The sequence below is a fragment of the Puntigrus tetrazona genome, chromosome 23, assembly GCF_018831695.1.
Source record: "Puntigrus tetrazona isolate hp1 chromosome 23, ASM1883169v1, whole genome shotgun sequence".
In the NCBI taxonomy this organism is placed as follows: Eukaryota; Metazoa; Chordata; class Actinopteri; order Cypriniformes; family Cyprinidae; genus Puntigrus; species Puntigrus tetrazona.
This window is the reverse complement of record NC_056721.1, coordinates 1,135,453-1,160,754: the sequence shown is the minus strand read 5'-3', so window position 1 is coordinate 1,160,754 and position 25,302 is coordinate 1,135,453. Positions and strand designations below refer to the sequence as shown.

Genomic DNA, 25,302 nt, shown 5'->3' with positions numbered 1-25,302 from the left:
ATCTTAGAAAATGCTAACTTTATCTAAAGCGAAATTCCTATCCTCCCTGCAATCAATGTCCAAAACCACATCCCTGAACGAGCTCACAGACCAGAATATCAGAGACCAACCCCATCTCTATTCTGTCATAGATAAGTAACCTATTATGCTGCCTCAGAAGTCAGCACAAAATCAGTTTTGGAGACCTTAATGCACTAAAAAGCTGCAGAGTCAGTGCCTGATAGGACAGCACCTTCACTGATAAAGCCTTTTTACATTTCCCTTTTGTTATTAATTATATTTCTCATATTCTGTGTCGTGTTTCGAAAGCACTGTGGTTTTTAGAGCTGGAACAGGTCTTGCACTTTCAGTTTCATTCGTCTGAGTTCTTGAAAACACTGTTTGTGTCCCTTGAGCTCAAAAGCAGTCATACTTAGCACAGACATATTTGTAGCAAAAGTCCCTCACATAGCACATGTACGTCTGCAAGATGTCTTGATCTGGAAAGCATCTGCTGTCTACAAATGTCTGACAGATGTCAGTTATACGTACACTTTAGTTGACGTTTTGCACATGAGCAAACACTCAGATGTAAATGCAGACATCAGTTTGACGTCTCAGAGATGCACATGTGCTATCAGGGCAACAATAACAATACAGTGTATGGGTCAAAATTATTATTTAGATTTTATAACAAAAATCATTAGGATATTTAGTAAAGATCATGTTCCATAAAGGTATTTTGTAAATATGTATCAAAACATATTTTTTTGATTAATAATATGTATTGCTTTTGTAACTTTAAAGGTGATTTGTGCAATATTTAGATTTTTTTTGCACCCTTAGATTCAAGATTTTAATATATTTGTTTCTCGGCTAATTATTGTTCTGACAAACCATACGTCAATGGAAAGCCTATTTATTCTCAATTTCAGAAAATGTACCCTTAGACTGATTTTTTCTAACAGAACATAATAAAACATAATAAAAGAAAATACCTGACAAACTTTCACACAGCCCACTTTTATTAATGAAAAATTATAATCTTCTTAGAAAACATTTTAATAATGCGAAATATATATTTTTTTAAACAAACTATTTCACGCACATCAAAACTTTTATATAAAAAAAATGTGTAGCTTCGTTCCTGTTATAATACAGTAATTAAAACAGTAATAAAATCAGGAGATGACTCGGATGCTGAGATGAGAAGGTGGTGAACAGTACTTGCCATTAGAAACCCGTAGCAGCTTAGTAGTGTCATAACATTCACTTTACTGTTTTTTTGCATGTTTGTTATTTCATTTAACAAATCGTCAAAAACGTTTAATAATGCAGTCACTCTTTCTTCGTATAAGTTAACAAAACTCGATATAAAGGCTTAAAACATGGAAATAGGACACAAACTGCCCTGTTGAGGGAACAAAAATATTGCAAATTTGTACATCCTCAGGCCTATTGTGGTTTCTCTGTGTAGTTATGACTACTGACCGTCGCCCCGTCTGGTGGGGTCCGTTTTGCTCACGCAGTCTTTAAGACCGTCCTTCAGTTGGACCAGCTGCTCAGAATGGCTCGCTAGCGTCCCGTTGACCTGTGCCAGGAAACTGTCCGAATGTCTCTCCAGCTCGCTGCGGATTCTCTCCAGGTCATCGGCTAGCTCCCCCAGGCCCCCACACTGTCCTTCGACCCGCGAGATTCGACTTTCCACCCCCATCACTTCCTGCTGCACGCCCTGCGTCGTGCTGCGACAGCCCTGCAGCTCCCCGGCTAACCTCCGCCGCAAGCTCTGGAGCTCTGCCTTCAACTGCACCAGCCTCCGCTCCCCGGATCCAAGCATGGATGCCTGCCGCTCCACCAGATCCGAGATGCCCTGCACCTGCGTGACCAGCCGGTTTTCCCGCTCCTGCCAGGTGGTGTTGACCTGGCCGACTTCTCGAGCAAACAGGCTGACCGAATCGCGCAGCCCCTTTAAGGTACGGTTGACAGAGTTCACATTGATCTTCAGGAGCGTAATTTCACCCTGGATGGAGCCTTCTATGTCTTCCTGGGACAGCTGTGATAGGATACCCTGCAAGGTGTTGTTGAGACGGTCAAGTTTGTTTGAGTGCAAATCTAGGCGGTCCAGCATCTTCTTTTCTGTTTCCTTACAGTCCTCCACCTCAGCCTGGATGAGGGCCGTCTCTGGGCCGGAGGCGGGGGAGCAGGCAGAAGTGCAGAGGAGCTCCAGGATGGACATCTGCTTCTGAATTCCATCTAAGTCAGCCTCTACCCTCCTCCGGATGCTGTCGATCTCCGTCTCCAGCGCCGGCACCACTTGGCCCTCCAGCAACGCCGGGGCCGTGGCATTGCTCAACTCCTCAACTGCCACAAACAAACGCCGCTCCAGTGTTTTTAACTTATCGTCTAACAGAGTGTTAAACCCATCCAGGGAACCGAACCCATCTTGGTGTTCAGAGGTGTTGATTCTGCCCTCCATGTCCACCAGCCGGGTCTCCAGCAGGGTTTCAATGTGGAGCGTCTGGTCAGTCAGGTCCACTTGTAGCTGCCTCTGGGACTCAGTCAGGCCCGTTATTGAGTCCTCTAGCTGGAACATCCTCTGACTCAGGCTGTTGATCTCTCCGCAGCAGCTCTCGGTCACTGTCAGACCTTGGATCTGTGCTTGCAGCTCACCCAGCTCTTTCCTCAAGCCTGTCTCACGGCCATCCAGCGAGAGCTGGATCTGTTCTTGACCTGTTAGATGCTCTTTGTGACACTGCTGCTGAACCTAGGGACAGAAAACAGAAAAATTGAAAGATTTGGTGAAGCAACCATCCTTTTTTGTAGCATTTATGTTAGTTACTTATCTGTTTTCATCGCTTTTTAATTTATTTATGTGCCCTTGTAATTTTAAATCAAGAAGTTCTTCTTTTATCTAGAAGCTTAGATAGATGTCAAAACAGGAAAAATGTCAGGAGCCAATTCTTGTTTATGCTGACTTGAATTAGAACAAATACTAAACTAACTCTTGGCGCGAAGTTGAGTGATTGTCTCACCTGACCAATTCTCTCATCACAGTGGCTCTCCAGACCCGTCAGTCTCCTTTCGAATCCATCGAGGACCTCGGCCCTCACCCCGGCCAGTCTGGAGTCCAAAAGATCCTCTATATGTCTCTGATCAGCAGGGATGGGTCTCCCTGTGGCCGTGTCGATCAGCTTCTTCAACTGGCCATCGTGTCCCATCACCATCCCACGAATCTCATCCAGCATGTCGCTCTTGGTCCTCAGCTCATCTTTGACCTCCAGCACCCTTCCCACAAGCTCTCCAAACCCAGGCAGGCTCTCCTCGCCGTCTAAGCCGTTGGGCACGCCCTCTGGGATCAGGCCAAAGCCCACAGAGGTGTCCAGTAGCCGCGGGACGCTACCTAGCAAGGTGGTAAGCATCTTCTTGGTGTCCTCACGGAGAGAGACTCGCAGGCGCTCCTCCATGCCGATCACCAGGCCATTCAAAGTTTCCAGATCCTGAGAGAGTTTGCGAAGGTTTTCTTCAATACGGTCTAAACGCTCACCGGAGACTCCTGCCTTTGGACCTTAGAGGTAGAAGATACATGCATGTATATATTTAAGAAATTTTTTTATATAATATTAATATAAATATATAAATATATATACATGTAAATATTCTCACAGTATGTACTGAATGTGTGTGTATTTATATATACATAATAAATAAGCACAGTGTTTGACACAGTTTCAATGCAATTAATTGTGATTAATCATTTGAAACCCTAATATATATATATATATATATATATATATATATATATATATATATATATATATGTGTGTGTGTGTGTGTGTGTGTGTGTGTGTGTGTGTGTGTGTGTGTGTGTTTGTGTGTGTGTGTGATATAACATAGAACATTTTTAAATATATACATGCATGTGTGTGTATTTATATATGCATAATAAATATATACAGTAAAAAAAACATTTATTTCGGATGTGATTAATTGCTATGAATCATTTGACAGCACTAATTTGAGCTGTGTAATCCGCACTCACCATGACTTGTTCTTGGAGTTTCCGGTGGCAGAAATCCACCAGGGATCGGTTTGTTGTCAGGGTGTCCTCCAGGAAAGGGGAATGGGATATTGGGATGACCCCTGGGATAACCCTTCACCCCGGGCCGAGGGAAAGAGCCTTTGAAGGGTGGCATCATGCCATCGGGGCCAGAGGTCGGCCCATCACCGCAGCTCTCTCCAGAGAAACCCGGGCAGCACCGCCACTCCAGTTCAGTGATGCTTTTATAACCGACTTTGTACTGCGGTTTGAAGAGTGTCCGATACCTGCGGGAAAAACACGCCGAATGTCACAAACAGAATGAACTTCACACTTCATCCGTGTACATCAGTCAGAATTAAATCAGAGAGGAGATGAGCTCCAGGAACTTTGTTCACTGACATTCAGGCATGACATTAACGAAGCAGCCTGTTACGCAGTTTAACCACATTTCAGACGGAAATGCAGTTTGAGGATCTCACACATGTTTGCATACAGATGCCACAGCGTATAAAAACAAGCATCTGCTCCCTGAATGAACAGTTTTCAGAGCTGCCACTAGAGGGCAACTCAAGGACACAATAACAATTGCTCGACTGCTTCAAACACCAACTCAGCAAATCAGTGCATAAGTAGCAAAATAGGCTCTTTTTCCTACTATTTTATGGAATTCAATTTTGCTTCATATCTAAAATCACCCCACGTTATTCCATACGAGATGTGTAGCGCTTGACTTACATGAGCACGGGGCATTTCTGTCCCCATATGCACTTGGTAGTGTACTCCGGTTTAACGTATGTGGCCACTCCATCTTGCATTACACAGGTGATGTTCTTCTGGACCACGTAGGCACAGAAGTTCCTTGTTATGAAGAAAGAAACAGAGATATCAAAATCTGAAAAAGATATATCTTATTAACAGGGTTACTAGTTTTATGATGGATTTGTTTTTTTGGAATTAATCATCTAAATAATAAATATTAAAAGAGTTCAGGGGTTACACAGCCCAAGCTGAACTTGCCATCAGTGTTCATTAAAAACACATGCACTCATATCCGTTCAAACTTTTCATCTGCCTAGAGTCCACAGCAAAAAGAAACAACAGAGAGAGAGAGAGAGAGAGAGAGAGAGAGAGAAATAGTGAAATGTAAAACAGTATAAATTATGCAGCGGTAAACATTTTAAACTGTAGTATGTTTAATGATATAATTATATGCTTTTTTTTTGCTTTTTTTACATTCATCAGACTGAAAATAAATAAGAGCAAGTTGTATGTTTTGCATTTTTGGACATCGTCTTTCTATTCAGTGCACTTTGTTATATTGTTTAATACTGTAAAGCTGCTTTGACACTGTATTGTAAAAAGTTTTACATAAATAGCTTGACTTGACTATAATAATACACATTTAGCTGCGCTTTAACTGTTGTAGGTCAGAGAATATTCCATGCATTGTAAAATATTTATACTGTGCAAAATATAAATACTACAGAATCCAAAATTAACATTAATAGACTTACCATGTCCATATTTTACCATTTTAAAAAATTATTATATCACACTCGTTACATAATATGCACCGTACATATAATTTATAGTGTGCTTCTTAACAACCAAAAATACCTGTCAACTTATTAAAAAAACAATAATACAAATAAATTCATTATACAGTAATTACACAGTTTAGGAGCTGCTGAGGTCTGATTTATGGCAGACTGATGCTATCAGCTGCGATGCATACATAACACACAAGCACATCCACATTTGGTCATAAATATGCACTGGATAACTCACATGTACACGTGTCTTAACACACAGAGTGCTCGTAGTAAGAAGAATATCTGATTGAAGGGCAGTCATGCGTCGCTGTACTAGAGTTGGCATTTTCCAGTGAGCCTGGAGCAAAACTCAAAGTCCTGCTGTTCAGCAGCGGTTCTGCTTGAGAGATCTGGACCGTTACAGAGCTTCAATCTGTTCAGAGTTCAGGTGTAGTGACCCCTAACATTAATGAATCTAATTACAAGTGTGGCCAGTGAACTAACCTATCTTGAAGTCTACTGTGTCTTCGCATTACTGTCTTAAAAATATGCACACTTTTGTGCAGCGGTTTGTCAGCAAGATTTTTTATTTAAATTATTTTTTAAAGAAGTGTCATATATTCTCTTTAAAGCTGCATTTCTCTGATCAAAAGACAAAAACTGTAATATAATTTAAAAATAAATCATTTAAAAATATTTAATGAATATTATAAAATTAATTTAAAAATAATGATTTTACTTTTTAAAAAAACGCTTTAAATATAATTTCTTCCTCTGGTAGAAAAGCTGAATTTTCAGCATCATTACTCTAATTGTGTTGCTTTATTATAATAATTATTTAAACTTTTCATTCAACAAAGAATCCTAAAAGAAAAAGTATCACAGCCACAATAGTACTACTACTATAACTAATAATAATAATAATAATAATAATAATCAGCTCTTTTTAGCATTGATAATAAATCAGCGTATTAGAATCTCTTCTGAAGGATAATAAGACACTAAAGAATGGAGTAATACTGAAAATCCACCTTTGATCGCATGATTTTTTGGTATTTCAATCAAACATAGGTTTAATCAAATAAATGCAGCCTCGATGAGCATTAGAAACTTATTTTACAAACATTAACACTCTTTCAGTTCCCAAGCACTTTTTTTTTTACGTCTGAGCAGCTGGTGGACCCATGATGTCCAAAAACTGCATTACACAACTGAACATTTCATTTCACGCCATTTACATAACAGCCACCGCAAGACGCCAAAGATTTTAACAAACTGTAATACAGTAATGTTTGCTCAGTTTTAACTATATCGACTACCTTTCCAGACATTCGTAGAAAAAGAAATCACAAGAAATGACTCATTATCCAAAAAAACGGTCTAAAGCCGTGTTGCCTGAATAAAACACAAGTACTTATAGTTAAACAGACATGACCCCTGTGGCTTGCCTTCTCTTTATTAGGCGGCATTAAACCGTTCTCTGCAAACGCTGAAAAGTTAGGGAATGCAAATAACTACATGCAGAAGATCTATAATCTTTTCCTGTGAGTAACGTAAAGCAGACTTTGGCATTCAGCATTTGTTTGTCAGGTGGGCACACACTTTGAAGAAAAAGGACAAGCTCTGTAGTCGAGCAAAATGAGTCCAGGTGTCCAAATGTTCTCTATGTATACATAATCCAGTTCAACCGTATTTGCACGAGTTGATTCAATCAATGCGAATTTATGGCCACAGGAACAACGAGAGAGATGCTGCAAGTGAAATTAAGTAAGTCAAAAAACAAATATTCTACAACAAAAGCCCTTTATAAGTATTCATGCATTTGCATGCGTTCACGTGGAACCAATCACGTGCTCCAATTACAGTATTGTGACTTGCGAAAAGGACAAATTAACACATTGTCAGGCATGTAAAGTGATCTAAGGGCCTCCTGTGATGTGTTAAACAGTGCCTGTGATCTGTATGTTGCATATGAAAGACGAAAATTAGCTGTGCGGGCTGATCTCCCAAACCACAAAGACCACACAGCGTGAGGAAAACGTGTATTCGTCTGTCAGAGGAATGGTGTAAAGAGGCATTTGAGGCTGGTGGAGACATCCTTCAGCTGCCGTGTCTTCTGTGCGTGCCAGATACATCTCAAGAGATAAAGCGGAGTGACAAACGTAAAATAAAGCGAAAGGGCTCGGTACGTACACCTGAGGTATAACACTTAAGGAGCGAGGTGCAAAACTAGTTTCAACTGTCATAAGCACTAGTAAATGCAGCAAGCTCCAATCAGATCGCCTGACTGCAATGCAGTTTCTGGGAGTCTGAAAGTGGGACGTTTATTTTTTATTAGTCTAATCATTAGATTATACGATGTGTGAGGTTTCGCGTTTCAGTTAAGTTTTGTCTAAGTCACTTAGTAGGTAGAAAATTGACATAATGGTGGTGGGAAATTGTACGTGTCATTCGCATTAAGTGGGACGTTATTGGCCGCAATAAGCTGCAAAATGGACCAGACTTGGACTTACTGGCTACATGTGACTAGTGTCGAAAACAGCCACATTGCTACCAAGCCACACAAATTGCTTTAGACCTTTATGTAGCTCTGGATTTGGCGGTGGATTTTCATAATCTAAATATAAATGGCCGGCATTGTTTAAAATGACCCCCAGTCACCCTTGAGTAATGCACGGGCATGTCAAAAGCTTTTACTGGCACTTAAAGCTTACAGTTGTGAGATGGAGTTGTGCCAGCATTTCCCCCTCGTTCTCCATATAAATATCTCCCTCCATTTTTTCATTGTTCTCTCTATCTCATCCACTCACACTAATGGAACCAATCTTTCATCGGTCACTGGGTTCAGTCGTTGGTCATGTCTTAAAGAGTCGCTCTGGAAGGGATGGGGCTACTGACAGTATTAATATAGAGAAACGATGCATGGAGGCTTTTTAGGATCCATTAACTGAAGAAATAAGAGCTGCTACACGCGATCGAACAATGGGATGCATTTAGCACTCAGATACTATATCTGTCGTCCAGAACAGCCAGAGTTCAGAGAAGTAATATAAATGGACCTTCGCTCCCGCTAATGGACAGCTTTCAAAGTCCCACGCCGAAATAGTCAAATGGATCAGCTATTTTCTACCTAATCACTGTGGAATGTATCGGTGGCAAGGCGTCGATTACCATGGATAAATGAACAGGAAATATGTTTAAAGTGCACTTTAAGCCAAAAGTTCCTAGGCAGAACACCATTGTCTTTGGCACTTAAAAGGATCCGGCAGTAGCTCTTTACAACTGCGCATTTGTTTAAACTGTGAACTCACCAAACACCAGCTACAGGTGCAGAGAGAGATAGAGCCAATCAAGTGGATCATTAGTAGGATAGACAGCCAACAGCCAGTCAACATTGTCTTGGTGTTGACCGATTAAGCTGAACACGCTATTTGGACCTAATTCTAATCGTTAAATTACATTAAGGTTTTGTAGTTTTTTTGACAGAGCCCATTGTGCTTATATTCGAAGTAAACAAAACGATCAAAGTGCAGTATAGACGTATACACACACTTTAATCACACTATTGCCATCTTGTAGGACTTATCACCACGTCTTGAGACAGGATACACACACTGGTCAATGGTTCGACGGTAAACGCAAGTGCATCTGTTTACACATATAGCATGACAAATAATTAACTAATAGCATTAAAAATGAAACCTAAATCTGTATAAATCTGTATATGGCATCATAACAAAGACAAACTATATGTTTATACGTGAAATCCTGGAGGGTAAACACCTTAATCATAATATCTTCTAATTTAGAATAAGATTACCGATGTCCATGTAAACATAGTCATTATTTAAATGAACTTTTCTCATGAGTCTCATGCTCAGATGACTTGTTTTTATCAAATGTTTTATATAAACTTTAAAAGCATCGCAAGAGTCGTATATTGTAAACATTTATTTGTGGATACGTCTGCTTGCATGTTAAGCTTCCATTATAATTGTATAACTATAAACATTTCTTACTCTTTTAAATCGTTTGTATGTGTTATGTGTACACTTACACAACGAATCAGAAATATTGTTTGTGTCAACAGATGTGTCTCAGATGCTGTCCATAGACATTATAAAGCAGAATCACATACTTTCATAAACATCACAGTCTGCTGTCAGCTATAAACATGTCATGTCTTTTTGTTTTAAAATACATACTGAGAAATGCAGGTGTCTAATTTATGAATTTGTTATGCAAAGATACGGTTTACGAACATATTTTAGGTCTAAATTATTATCGCACGTAAGTACAATAAGATTTAGATTTAGCTGGTTTAACAGCATCTCTCTCACACACTACTTCTTTCAGCTTATAGGGTCAGCCGGTGATGTAAAATCATACGTTGCTGTGCCAAATTAAAAATCTCAAATTAGACTTAAGTGCATGCCAACATCATGCAGCTGCTGTTTGCAGAAACTGATCCTTTAGTTGCTCTAAATTATCTAAAGAGAAAAATGTGAAGCATATGAGAAACATTTAGAACCAAAATTACATCAAGATCATGCTGGCGAGGATGCTAGTTAGCTAGACATAATGACTTTGTGTAAATCTCGGATGCTTTATTCTCATATGTTCTTGCTTAAATGATGAGCTGTTGTGAGGTGCTCATCAGGTTTGGTCGCACAGACGACTACACGTGACGTGTTTGTTTGTGGGATGCTCATTCGTGTTTTTCATGTCTAATATACAGTAATTAAGGATACACATCATAGTTTATGATGGAAATATTGAAAAAACTCTCCTACAGGAACTTATGTATAGGTTACCACATACATATAATGCATGTATAATCAAATCATAAACATAATAACATTCACTATCTGACCCAGAGAAACTGCCAGTATGTGTGTGTGTGTGTGTGTGTGTTCAATAATGAATCAACATGCAATTCATAACACACGACATTACATACTATCACAAAACCTTTTCAAACATCCTCTTGTGAAAAACAAGTGTGCATAACACTTTATTTTAAGGTGTCCTTGTACACATACTTACTATTAGAATAACAAGAAACCGAGCCCTAATCCTAATTAATATTAACTACTGTAATATTTTTAAAATATGCTTCTTTTTCACAAGGGTTCATGCAGAAGACATTTCCCTTCGTTTGTCCAAAATTGGATGGAATATCTTCACTGAGTTCAACACAGTGCATTCTGGGATCGGCTTCTTCTTGAAGGACGGACGCTGCTTTAGATTGCGTTTAAAAAGTTATCTTAGAAGCTAGTATAATTAAACTGTCTTCCATTTGGATCAGCCTTCACATCGGGAGCATGACAAAGATGCTTTAAAATGCTGTCACTGTGGGCAGCTCACTAGAAACAGAGTTAGAAGAGAGAGATTGCTGTGATTTACCCGACCCAGAAACATGAACACGTCCAGAACCGGTGTGTGTGTGTGTGTGGCAGCTGAAGCTCCTTGGGTCACCGAGGACAGATGGGGCAGATACAACATCACTGCCAACAACTGCAAACTGCATTTGATAGCACTGGCATTTCAGGATTCCTGGATGCCAGCAGACCTTTGATGTGGATTTTCTCAACATGCCAGCTATTTATCTATGAGCCGGATTCAAATTGCTCCAGGATGACTTTTGGAACAAAACTGGTATGTTGATTTTAGGGCTTATGCTGACTACGTGATTTTTTTTTGACGTTACGCCGACTTCAGACAAAAAGTACATTGTATATGTTAAATTCATTCCAAATAAATGTAATGGTGGTGAAACAGATTCAAAGCGGCAATGGTACATCATCCAAGTTGAGTGGCACTAAGATGAGATGTAATGTGTAAATACAATAATGTATAATTTCATATATGTTTTGGCAGTTTTTAGGTGGCCTTAACTACTATGTAATTAACCATTTAAAGCAATTTACTTAGTATATCTGTGCATGCTGGAGCACTGTAAGCACATTTTTATATTTGCACTGTTAAATTTGCCCCAACCGTAACCCAAACCCTTACCTCAAAAACCAGCTTAACCCAAACCCCTAAACATAACCATACCTCAAACTCATTACCAATAAATGAAGGAATTTGCAGTGAAGCAGTAAATCTATGGTAGGTATTTTAAGTGATAGTTCACCCAAATATGCATTCATATTACTGGAATATTAGCTGTTTATTAGCACATGTTAATACATGATCATATTCTAGATCCCTTAGTCCTATCCAATACCTAAACATAACTATTACAACAACTACTTAGTGTCAACAAGCAGCAAATTAGAAGTTTATTGAAAGAAAACTCTGTAACACTTTATTTTAAGGTCTCTTAATTGCTTATTAGCATGCATATTACTAGATAATTAGTATTCTATATGCCTTATTCTACATCCATAATCCTACCCAAAACCTAAAGTTAACAACTACCGCATTAACTATTAATAAGCAGCAAATTAGGAAACTATTGAGGGAAAAGTCATAGTTAATAGTGAAGATGTGTTTTCTATTCTAATGTGTTGCCAAGTCTTCTTTACTCATCAAACATCACCTGCATCATAGATGGCAACTTTTTTGTAAACTATCCATTTAATGTTACTATTTAGTAGTTGTGACCATGTTTTTATTAAAATTGATATGAACATAAGGGAGAATGTTGATCTGTTTATCTGAAAGTGTTTAAGGGTTTAGCTTTATGCAAGTTTGTATCCTCTTTTAATCACCTTTTTTCAATTTGTTTATTAATAATCCTGAGTTGTATCCAAGAACACTGCATGCAGTCTCTCAATTAAACTCCAAAAAACTGCATGTGCAATTATGAATAAATCAGAAAATGTTGTTTAAAAGTACTGCAAATGAAGCATTTAAAACTACAGGACACTGCTGCTGTCCATTTTTGATCTTTCATTCCTTGTGCAGCACATAATAATACTTGATAAAGCAGGCATCTGTGCCATACGTACACACATACAAAGACAACTTTACTGGTGACTTACTTATGGTGTCCCGTTGGTTTTCCAGGGTTGTACTGCGGGACGCTCCCAGCCTTGTGTAGACTGTATCTGTATGGACTTCCATAGAGAGTTCCTTTGGCATCCGCTGAAGTCAGTAGCAACGTGACTAAGAGAAGACCCCCACACGCAAATATCCCCCTCATCTTTAAGCAGCAGAGCAAAGGTTGACAAAAACACTTGCAGAAAGAGCCATAAAGTGGAAGAGCGCAGTGAAAGTGTATAGAAAGCAGAAGCCGTGAAGAGAGAGGGGGGCAGCTAAGTCAGCTGGGCTTTAGAGTCCGGAGGTTGTGAAGTGTTGCTTGTTTTCCTTGCTGAGTCCCACAAGGTTTCTCTGGAGCACTGACTTCAGTTGTTGGCGGGCAAGCAGCGCTGCAATCGAAACATCTGCTGTTCTGGCACCATCCTGCCCACTTTACCACTCACACGAGAGAGAGAGAGAGAGACAGAGGAGAAAGCGAAGAGGACAGGGCAGCGGTAGCAGAGAACTGAAGCTCAGATCCCTCTGTCAACAATCCAGAGCGAGCCGACCCTGCAGCTGCAGCTCTGAGGGGGACACACGCATTTGCATATCCCTCCCCAAACCCCGGCCTGAAACGAGACCCAGCAGGCGACAGCAGGGGTGAACCCGTTCACTTTATGTTTCTCCCAAAACAGAAAGCCCTGGAACCCCTCAAAGACGAGAGCGCGTTTAGAAAGATTAACCAGCGCAATCGACTCGCCGCTCGTTCGTTTGGACGCAGCTTGAATCGGTGGCTCATGTGTAAAAGCATGCTGGGATTATGAATATTTTCTTTGGGTTGCTCTGTGCCAAAATCTCCACCCCCTTCACCGACCCCAGTCCATAACCTTCTCACGTGCCTGCAGCTATAAATCTCTAAACATTTCTTTTGCTCCATGATTTTCCTTCATTTCTGCAGAAATGCGAGCAGGCTCTATCGCAGAATAGCTTCGGCAAGAGCAAAAACCAAATGCATGTTGATGCGTGGCATTGCTTTTCTACTCTTTATTCAATATTCTACGTCGCTACATCTGATATGCACATACACTTTTGTTTAATTCTGACTGTTAAATGCTTATTAGCATGCATATTACTAGCATATTGGCTTATAGAAATCACACCTTATTCAGCATGATCGTATTTTAGATCCCTTACCCAATACCTAACCTTAATAATTACCATACTAACTATTAATTAAGGCAAGGTTGCAGTTAATAATTAGTTAATAGTGAGAATTGGTCCACATACTAAAGGTTGACTGTGCTTACTAAAAGAATAGTTCACCCAAAAATGAAAAAGTGACCCCAAGCCATCCTAGGTGTACATGACTTTATTCTTTCAGAAGAACACAGCTTTTTTTATTAAAAATGGCTCTTCTAAACTTGTAGATGGTGACCATTATTTTAAAGCTCCATAAACCATATATATCTATATATCGTAAAACTAGCCTATACGTCCCTGGGGGGTTACTCTTCAGTAATAAAGTACTGCGAAGACTACGAGTCACGATGTCACCATCTGCACACATGTTGTACCCAAGTTTATTCATTCGTATTAGATTCATTATTACATCTACAGTCTGATTTGTCATGGTCTTATAGGACTGCTAAAATCATGCAGTGTGTAGAAGGACTAGAAAAAGTGTCCATCTGATGTGCGTTCCCTTGAAACAACAAAAAGACCAATCTAAACAACCCAAGCTTGTGCGATAAACAGCACCAAAGATCTGGTCCTGATCTCTGACCAATCAGTAACCAGTCAAATACAGCTTTAAGTCATTTTGGGGCATGACAGACAACTGAAGACTGTACGTTACAGGATCAGAAGTATTTCCTCATCCAATAACAGTTCCGCAAAGTTTACTGAGCACACAAGGAAAAGTACTTCTCTCGTAGGTGTCAGGAGATCACGTTTACAATGTCGTGTTTGCTTTTCATTCACACATAATTATCTAAAGCAAAGAGCGCAGGGCAGTCGTACTCGCAAAACGATTCTTGCGAGAATGCACCAATGCAGAAACTTCTTGTCAGGAATCATTACATTTAGTTCACACTTATAGGTTTTCTTTTAAAGTACGTCCTTGTTAAGTACGTATGCAAGTATATGTGAAAGTGTATCTCTTTTTTACAATGGTTGATACATTTGATACAATTGATACACAGCAAAGATGAACAGCAAACATACAATCTATGCACTTAAATCATTTAATTTAGTCATTTTATTACTTCGTTTCTCCTCACCACCCATGAAACATCTGTAAACGGTTTCAGATAAGCACACTTATCTCTACTGCCAAATCGCTTCCATGCATAGGAGAGAAATGTACTTTCATTAACATATTTGCACTGTATTGTTCACCACATGAAAATGTTAATACATTGCAGACTTAGAAAAGCCATGCGCTCACTGTTTTCTGACTGCCGCAGGGGATTTCATTTAATGCGGCGACCTCCAAACTGCAGCGTAACTTTTAAACCGAGCGTCTCTGCGGATTCTTGAAATGCGTCCCGAATTGACAAGTTGTTAAAAAAGTACCCCGGATTTATAGAGAAAGTGTAAAACACGAGCTATTGTAACACAATCCGCACACAACTACAACTACACTGTAGTGAGAAACTGAAGAGTGACATATTATAATGAAAGTCATACTGATACCTTTCTCCACAGAAATGAGGCCCATATCTCCCCAGCAGACTTCTTTTTACTCTCACTTGTTACGGCAGTTGTTCTGAAACAACCTTTGGAAGGACACCAAAGAAATGACAAAAGCTATTTAACAGAACAGATGCTGGCCAAATTTTTCTAATGTGACCTGCTCCCTATCAAACGAAATAAAAGCTGAGAAGATGTGACAACTCTATCGGTTTAATAATGTGGGCACGTTGACAGATGCAGTCATAACATGTTAAATCATGAAAAAAATGACATTGCCTGTGTACACATAACAGCGGAGCTAGCAAACAGATCTGCAATGTTGCCCAGTGTGTAAGGTTATTTTATTTCACATAAAAGATTTTTATATGCGGTTTCAGTTTTGGTCAACGATAATAACCCAGTGTGGACTAAAAGATCCTTCCAATATCTTGCATCACGTTCACACAAGTTTAAAACAATGTGGATAAATGATGACAGATTTTTTTTTTTATCGTTGGGTGGAAATATAGCGTTAGTTTCATTGGAATTGCCATCCCGGTTTGCAGGAGACCGGAGGAAAGGACACTGGCTGTGAGTGAGATTATCAGTTTGAAACCATAAATTCCTCAGAGTCTACAGTATTTGTGCACAAACAGACAACACAGAGGAGGACAGGCGCTTTGTGACTTCCTCGCACGGATCAGGAATGTTTGGAAGGTTTGGGAAGAACACAGCTTCTCCAGTGCTCTAGACAAGTGGGAGAAAATAGCTGTTCTCAACCATCCACTGATGAACATCTGGAGAGCTTTATCTTAATTTGACACCTTGATCTTCAGAAGACCTGGCAAAACCTGACCTGGCAAATATTTAATGAGATTTGTGTATATTGTGTTTCTTCTACCTAATAAAAGAAAGCATACAGCCTGTACTCATAGATAACTTTATTAATAAAAAAAAGAGAAAGGTGTACATAAGAGTGCATTTTGTAAACGCATGTTAAATGTATCTTAAAAGTCATAGTTAATAGTTAAGTGTAACCTATTCTACAGTGTTAGCGTGAACAAAACAAACTTTTGATTGTCTCTTAGACAATCAGTATGCTACAGAAACTCTTCTAGGGACAACGAAACGTAACACTTTTGTCACGGTTCCAAAAAAGTTACATATTCGAACAATTCTGAGACAAAAACATTTACCATGTGCCTGATACCTTGAGCTTTAGGGGGCTTCAGTAACACGACCATGAACGGGGTCCTTTAACTAATTAGTTTTCTCTCAATTTAAAATCAGGATGTGATGTCACACCATAGGACATGGTTTTCAGAGACAAAGGCTGTTTGTCCAACCAGAAAGCTGCATTCTTTGGATGTCACATTTGTAGACTGATATATTTAAATACATGGAATGCAAGTTTTGTTAAAAAAAGGTATTAAAGCATTTACCATACATGCTTTTGTCAGTACATTCACCAGTATAAAGTAACCATTTTTCAAAAACAATAGAAGTAATTCTAAAATTGTATATCAAAATACTTAAGTGAGTCAAAAAAGCACTGGTTCATATAAAAACATATTTAGTTGACTCTAACGTCTTTTTCTTAAGGTATTTAGAGCAAAATTAGAGTTTTAGATAGCGCTTTATTTCGATAGTCCACTTTAGATATTCTACATAATATGAGTGATTTTTGAGTCTACTTTTTTAGGTCATGAACACAGAAAAGAATAGGATTCTTCAGTGATTGAGAGACTTTCATGTGAGGTAAAGGAGGCCAGTTCACTGCAAGCCGACTGCCTGGAAGCATTATAGTATAAAACGATTGGTTTTCCAAGAAAAATTTACATTTGACCCCAAAAACATTCATTGAAGGATAGCAACTGGCCCTAACTGGCCAAAACAGTGCGACTAACAGTTGAATTCTGGAAATACTTATCATTTAATAAGAACATTTTTGTGACACCTGGCCATACCTGGACTTTCCCGGGGTAAACCAGGACATGTTGTCACCCAAAGAGCACAGAATGTCAACAATGTCTGCCAAAACAGCAAGTCTGCAGCTAAAAGTCAGAGATCTCAATGGGAACTCATCTCAAATTCCTCCCACTGATCTGAGCTGTTTTCTTATCATCTAGAAGGGACAAAAGGATTTAGTGTTTTACGCTGTTCTTTTAGAATAGCGTGTCTTTATAGGGTAGATCGGCCAGACAAACTAAACAAGAGGGGCAATAAGAGACTCTGTGCCAAAATCTCACAGTCAGGAAGGATTTACCATTTGAGGAGATCTCATGTGACTGTAATGCAGAGCCTAAACCTCAGAAGAGCGAATTAAATGTGAATACCCTCCCTGTAATCAGACTTGCATGTATGATGTTTCTCTATCGGAGCTTGTTGTCAGAAACCATTCTGTGAGACCTACCGGCTGAGATCATGCTTTCAGTGTAATTTCTCGGTTAAGCCACTATGGTTTATAGATTAACTTGTTCATCAGTTGTCTATCCTCTGTTTCACACACATACTCATGGGTATAGTACCCTGTGTAAACTAAGCATCTGGACTTGATTACCTCCCCCCAACACACACACACACACATCTCTACAGCTACTGAAACTTCAGCGGTGATGTGCATACTAACTCAACACAATGTTGCTCTTTATTTAACGCACAAGTCTTTCTCACTGTTCAGACTCACTCCAGAACCCATCCAGTGATTATGTCTCCTGTTGATAGAGGAGCTGTGTGTGTGTGTGTGTGTGTGTGTGTATCCATCCATCCATCAGCATGTGTACCAACACAAGCGCGCCGGTCAACACTATTGTTTGTGCAGCCCCATGCACAGCTGAGGCCCTGAGCTCTGCCACTGGAAGACAAACGATAAAGTCTACATCCGCTGTCTACAAAAAGGCATTTAATTACGTTTTCGGCCACAGTTTTTCTGCCTTAAAATCTTTCTTGATTGCTAAAATAAATCAGCCGACATCCCATAGCTCAACTAGAAGAGCAAACGGATTTAGATAATTGATAAAGTAAAAAGTAAAGATTGATAACAACAGTGTCTTGATTAGAGTTCGAATATCATGGCATGACTTTTGCACAGGCAAAGATTTTCACAAGGTGAAAAACACAGGAGCAGATGTAAAACTTTGATGTATAGGGACTAACTTCACTATTATTTAGTTAGCATGCCTATTAATGTCATATGCTGCTTTTTATTAGTATTTATGAAGCACGTTTTAGATAGCGTATGCGTATGTATCATACCACCTCCATCAACGAGTCCCGTTCACCCCTTTCCAGGATAACAGTCCTTAAGCCTACCCTGGCCAGACCTATAAGAGCAAAGCGTCCGGCTCAGACTGTGAAATCCCATACTCCCTCAAGCACCGTGATCACAGACATTTTCAGCCAGTCTCTGGAGTTTTAGAGAGCTTTAAAAGCTCATTCATTGTTCCTGCCCATGATAATGACCTCAAACAAGCACAGGCCCCCTCAACCTGACTTCAGTGACCGCGAAGAAGCCCTCAAAACCATTACAGATAATAAACCTCTATATGAGATTCATTCAATCCCTGTAATTCTCTCGTAGTGTTAAATGCTCAATCTACGAAGCCCTACTGAGACCCTCAGTCTTTAGAAAAGACGGCCCACCCATAAAAAAAGTGGTTTATGGTAAATATAAATATTCATGTCAATCTCTAAATGTCAGCTCATGCAATCAGACAGGTCTCTGTTCAGTGAATTAGAATAAACTTGAATTATAACCAATAAACATTTAAGATTAGATTAAAAATTGCAGAATTACAGTATGTCACATCCATTAAAGCTGCAGTCCGTAACTTTGTTCGGCAAAAAATGATTAAATATCTATATTTGTGCAGGTATACTACAAAAAAATATTTTAGTTTGCTCAGTTTACTTGAATAAAACAAGCTAAAACAACACACATTTTTAGTTTGTTACTCAGTTGTCATTTGCACTCAATTTTATTATGTTAAACACACATCTCAAGTATCATAGTATGAATCTTAACAACGGTGACCAAAAAAATAAAAAGATAAACTCAGAACATCACAAAACCTGCTACTAAAATTCTGCACAAAAACTAAAATAAGAGCACATAGAAAGAATTAGAGAAAATAAGTGGACAATCCAGTTGCATATTTTATTCATGCAGCAATGCATGCTGGGAGTTATGGGTGAGGGTTGTACTGTGCTGGTACCCAGCATGCATTGCAGCATGAAGCCTTTGACTCACCATTGTTGAGATTTATATTCTGATTCTAAATGGTGTTCAGTGTGAAAGAAATGTAAAAAAGTTTTTTTTTTTTTTTTTTTTTTTTTTTGCAGTGTTTTGGTAAAATTATCACATGAATAACATTAACAAAAAAAGAAAACTAGAGCATTAAAGCCACTGAATGAGGGAAAAAAGAAGCAGGCTGGTTTAGGATGCCTACAACACAAAAAACACTTATTTACAATTTATGCGCCAAAAACTGTTTCACAAATTGTTCATCATTGGCTGAATACACTCATTAGTTTTCATTTAACAACAATTACCCAGAATGCATTTTTAAGGTAATTTACTATTATGAAAAAACGTAATGTAAAAACAGGATTTGGTTGTTTTTTGGTTTTTTTTTCCACTGCAGTTTCCTTTGATTTTCCTTCTTATCTAGTCTTTATGAATGGCACATTGTCTCAGTGGTCTGGCAATGACAAATACATCTGTCAACACCTTGTCGTCTTCCAAAAAAAAGTGGTGGTGAGGGGGTTCTTGTTTGTCTTACTGTCCACTTGAAAAGCCATAAGCTGCTCAGATAAGCACCAGGAAAATTTATGAGGGCAGATTGGAAAAACAGATCCACCAAGAAAAGAGCACTGGGCTTCGACATTTCCCCAAAGAATCATAGACTTCAACTCCCATGATGCATCAGTACGGTGTCAGGAAAATGGCTCAAATCGCCCAGCACTTGCTTCTGTATTTTAGAAGCACAGAAGAAAAACTTAGATTCACAGAAAAAAATGTTTAATGTTAAAATGTTAAGAAATAATATTTAAAATTACTTATAATTACTACAACTCAGATGAAATCTGTTTTTTAAGAGGATTGAAGCACTCCACAGACAGTATCACCAGCTTCACTCAATTACTAAACGCTTTGACTTCATTTCTGTCAGATGTCTAAAAATGTTTTTTATTGAGAACAGAGGTTTAGGTCCATGACAAAACGTCTTCAGTGTGTGTTTGTTTCAGCAGGATCGGACATCAGAAGGATATCCAGGAAGGATAATCTCCATAGTATTCACATGAGATTACAACGTCATTTACATGTAACGCTTCCATAATAGCGGCAGACTTTAATGGAACCATTGCCAATGTTTTCATGAATTGTTGCTATAGAATGGTGCCAGGAACTTATAAACTGCAACAGTCATGCCTACTTTTTCAGGTATTTTTAAAAAGACTTAATTGAAGCGTTACAAGTCATGAACTAAACCAACCAGCTAAAAGCTGAATCGCAACATTACAAACTTTGATTTGAAGCAAAAAAAAAAGGATTTTAAAAACTCTGAAGCGACCTGGGAGATAAAAGGATACAAGTTACCAGTCACAAGTCCTGAGCTTTAGCTGTTACAAGAATTTATAAAATCACATTCATTATTACTGAGAAAACAGAGTGCTTACTTAGCTATGCAATTGTACTTACATTAAGCTTACAATAATGTATAACCATCCTTCATTCAAAAAAAGAATATTAATTCATTCAGTCATTGTGGTTCCACACAACCAGATTGTTTTTTTAATTACATGAATGGGATTCAAACTCTTTGCTTTGTCAACGCAATTAAATAAGCAAGAATTTATATGAAAGTCCAACCAACTCTAATTATTCACGTCCCTGTAACCTAAATCATGATCTGTGTCACCATTACAGTGGTCAGTGTTAGTTGGGCCTTAATTTAATGTTAATTGCACTAAATTTTTAGGTGATGATGATTATGCTATTATCTAATAATTGTTTGACCAAAATCACTTATTCAGAATCTATTGTATGTTCTTCATTGGTAATGCCAGCCTTGTGATTACACAGAGAAACATTGTGCGCTTTTTCAATATTTTAAAAGCAATTACTTCAAACTGTTGTGATCAGGCACACACAGACTTCAAGAATCAAAAGATAAACAGGTCAACTCTGAACATCACAAAGCATACTAATAAAAATGTCACATAAAAACAGCTAAAATAAAAGAAAAATAATAAGAATAAAAGAAATGACAAAGACGGTTCTGCTCATAATTTATTTATGACGCAATGCATGATGGGAGCTATTGATGAGTTTTGATTGGTGACACCCAGAATGCACTGCAACTGTAATTATGTAAAAACAGAACCAGCTCATCTAGCTGCTATAACTCAATTACAGCAGCCAAAACAAAATTAAACGTTTTTGACATAAGAGCCAAGATCCCAACTAATGCTGACCACTGACCACTCCAGTGGTGACACTAAATTGAGTTGGCTGGACTTTACAATTTCACATAGATTCTTCCTCATTCAGTCGTGCTGACAACGCAAAGAGTTTGCACGGATTTAAACAATTCCATTCATGTAAATAAAAAAAAAAACAATATGGTTGTGTGGAACCACTGTCCTTACATAAATGAATTAAGTTAGTTCAAAAAGTCATTGTTTTGAGCGTGCTGTATAACCAACTCCAAAACAATATGCCAAAGATTGTCGGTGAGATGAAAGGTAGATGTTGGGTTTAGACTGTTTAGAGGCTTGAAAAGATCCTTATAAATGTCTGTTGTACAGTTAAATATTTTTTGCAAAAGCAGTGGTTAGAGAAGAGTTGGTCTGGCAGTGAAGGATATCGTAAACAGTTCCAGAAATATTTATGTGAATTTAAAAGAAGATTCCACTCAAAATCTCTGTCATCATCTCCTCATAATGTTCCAAACCCATCAATATTTGAGGAACTGCGCTGGTCATTCTGTACTGCTTACAGTGAATGGGAAACTGAGGCTTTCAACAAACTTAATGTAAAATCATTATAAATGTAGGTAACGCTATTTTAAGGTGTCCCCGTTATGTTCTGTGTGCTTACTATTATAATAGCATTAAATTATGCATAATTACACGCAAGTAACCCTATGTCCAACCCTAAAAAAAACCCTAATATCCCAATCAGATGCTCTGATTGACATTGGCTGATTGTTTTGTTGTGTTAGCCTTTTCATACACAGTAGAGATGCTCTGATCGACATTGGCTGATTGTTTTGTTGTGTTAAGGGTTGGAGAACAGCTTGGAGGGTGCAGGACAGAGTTTAGCAGGCAGCCCGTTGTGTCTGTAGTGGTGTGGAAAAGAAGAGAGAAGACTGGATGAGAATTTAAGGCCGATGAATAAAGAGCCTTGTGAAATTTATAAAAACAGTCGGGTCAGAGCTGGGTTTGCCTCAATTTCCTCTCCATGGAAGGTTTCAGAGGGAGCTCATATGGCTCGCATACAGGCATGAGCTCTTCCTGGAATGCCAGTCAGCACAGACAGGAAGTCAGAGTAAAGATTGTGAATGCATAAAAATGGTGAATGCATAAAGCAGCAGCTGTGGTTAGCAGAAATAAGCCTGAGCTTCACTAATATGGGCTGGCAATCAAATCCGCTAAAACACAATTATAGACCACCGCAGGAAATGTGCTTCTAACCAAAATCCTGTCATCATTTACTCATCCTGGTGTTGTGCCAAACCTGAATGGTTTTCCTTTTTCTGTGGAACACAAACTGCGGGAAGATGTTTCGCAGAATGTTCATGCTGGTTTTTTTTTTCCATTGCGAGAGCATGAGATAAAACCGAACGATTCAGTAACCGGCTCAAAAAACATGTTCATTATTTTGAAGCAAAAACTCTAAGCTACAAGAACCAGTTCTCAAAAAGTCAACAAATGCTTTGTAAGGTATTTATGGCCTTATTTCAGTTACTTCAGATATTTTGATTTTCACTAACCATGCATAAACATTGCTTTATTAAAAACACAGTCATGTACATAAATGCTGATAATATATTACTGTAATCCAGTTTGTGCTGTTTACAGTGTTATTAGACTTTAGCCGTATGTTTATAAGAAACTGAAATAAAGCACAAATATCAAGTCTAAATTTATTCAGGCCTCCAAAACACCCTCGGACCCTAGAGGGTTAAAGAGGTCATATGAAGATCAATCTGGATCTTACTTGATTTTCCGACATAAAGGGTTTAGTGTATACGTTATACAAAATATACTGTAACTGAATGATTTCAGAACTTTCTCCACAGTCCAAAAGCAGCATTTTTGAAGCTGAGCTGAAAAATGCACTCCACTGAAATCCTAGGATTTGCACATCAACAGCACCTATTCAGTGTTTAGTGACTTGGCTCATGAGTTCATGGCTAAGTACTGCTGCTCATTTTAGATGTGAGGGGGGTCTCAAAGAGAGAGAGAGAGAGAGAGAGAGAGAGAGAGAGAGAGAGAACGGTTGTGAGACTGGAGCAAAGATAAGAGTAGTCTGACACATAGGTTCCCAGCATCCACCTGAGCAAATATCATAAATTGGCCGATTTGATAATCGTTATTAATATAACAATATGTCCTCAGAGCGATTACATACTTTTTCTCCAGCTATATCAACAAAGGTGCTTAATTCTGCTGCTAAAATGCTTAATATTCACTCCTGCATGTGATGCGAACTGTTGACATGACGTTTAGTTTAAACTTGTTTGTGGTAGATTTAACTTATTTTGTCTTCTGGGAAACATGCATGTATATTCTGTAGCTTCTGAAGGGCAGTACTAAATGTAAAAAATATTACTTATTATGAATGAAAATATGAAAATAACAAAAATGTACACATCTTCATTCAGTTCAAAAGTTTTCACCCCCTGGCTCTTACTGCCTTGTGGTGTATTGGTAAGCATTTTAACCTTCTGTAATTGTTGCATATGAGTCTCTCAGTTGCCCTCAGTCGAAAGTGTAGGTTTTTTTATATTGCCAGCCAAACCGGGCACTGGCTATTATTTTCCACACCATTGTATCTCTAAAAGTTTTTATTTTTTAATTAAATATATAAAACCGGGCAGCCCCTGAAATACACTCACTAATTGCAGCTATTTTATTATAAAGTAGCTGTCAAAGTTAATCAGAAGTCTCAAACTAAATCAAAGGCACTGCACTATTATTCTCTGCACAATAGTAAAACAGCATGCTTTCTGACCACTAGTCCAGGCACCAGCCTTATTTACACACATAAAATCCAAATGAACACACATTGGTCACTTTACCTTTTTCTGGCACTGCTTCCAGTTACCCGCTGACATAAATAGGGTCCCACTATTTTGTTAAAGCTTGTAAAATTTAGGTGCCTGGTTTTTCTCTTTCCTCACTGCATGAAGTACCATTTTTCATTTCTGTGGTTAAAGAATAAATGAGTATTAAATGAGCATGATCCATGCCCGCAGCTATCAGAAAGCTAACCATTACCACAACCACAACGAAACCAATCATGACTTTGATCAAGATTAAACATGGTTGCATACTTTTAGTAAACACAAGTTTTTGCCACCCTCAACATTCATCAGTGCAAAAGCAAAGGCCTAAACAAAGTAACTTTCTACAAGGTTTGCTTGAAAGTGAGGGTCGTCATAAGCTTCCATCCAGTGCTACGTAGAAAAGTCATATAACACAATTTTAGGAATATAGTTACTGTCACATGTCATTCGGGGTTGTTTTGTATAGATTAAATCTTGTTGTGCACACTCTTTTAAACCTGTTTCATTTGAATGGTGCTCATTTCAGACTAGTTAAAGCCCTTATAACATTCAACATCACACAGTCAAATAGCCCATCAAATCCCCCCTGCTGTCCACAGCAATGGCCAATTAGCCTCTCTCTCCATAGGTGACACAACCAATATCATCAAAGACTGTTTCCACATCTGTAGTGAGGTTTAATAGTTGCACCTGTGCATACTTTCTCTCTCTCTCTCTCTCTCTCTCTCTCACACACACACATACACACACACACACAGACACATCCAATCATGCATATACACCTGAACACTTTGGTTTTTTACTAAACCAAATA

At 38.6% G+C, this 25,302-nt stretch overlaps 1 protein-coding gene across 1 annotated transcript; it reads right to left on the bottom strand.

Moving 5' to 3' along the window:
• Window positions 1-1,054: 1,054 nt before the first annotated feature.
• On the bottom strand, window positions 1,055-13,245 carry LOC122328491 (EMILIN-3). Its single transcript, XM_043224197.1, has 5 exons — window positions 12,543-13,245; window positions 4,754-4,876; window positions 4,019-4,302; window positions 3,012-3,544; window positions 1,055-2,743 (listed from the first exon to the last, which is right to left on the bottom strand). Exons 1-5 carry the CDS (start codon window positions 12,701-12,703, stop codon window positions 1,463-1,465), a joined length of 2,382 nt encoding a protein of 793 aa, XP_043080132.1. The 5' UTR covers window positions 12,704-13,245; the 3' UTR covers window positions 1,055-1,462.
• Window positions 13,246-25,302: the final 12,057 nt, after the last annotated feature.

Bases quoted from the DNA above. Each gene is read 5' to 3' on its own strand.
- LOC122328491 (XM_043224197.1), bottom strand. From the start codon at position 12,703: ATGAGGGGGATATTTGCGTGTGGGGGTCTTCTCTTAGTCACGTTGCTA. The intron at 4,877-12,542 runs GTAAGTCACCAG...CTTCATAACAAG, and splicing joins AAACCAACGGGACACCATAA to GAACTTCTGTGCCTACGTGG. The intron at 2,744-3,011 runs GTGAGACAATCA...TTCTGTCCCTAG, and splicing joins GTGATGAGAGAATTGGTCAG to GTTCAGCAGCAGTGTCACAA.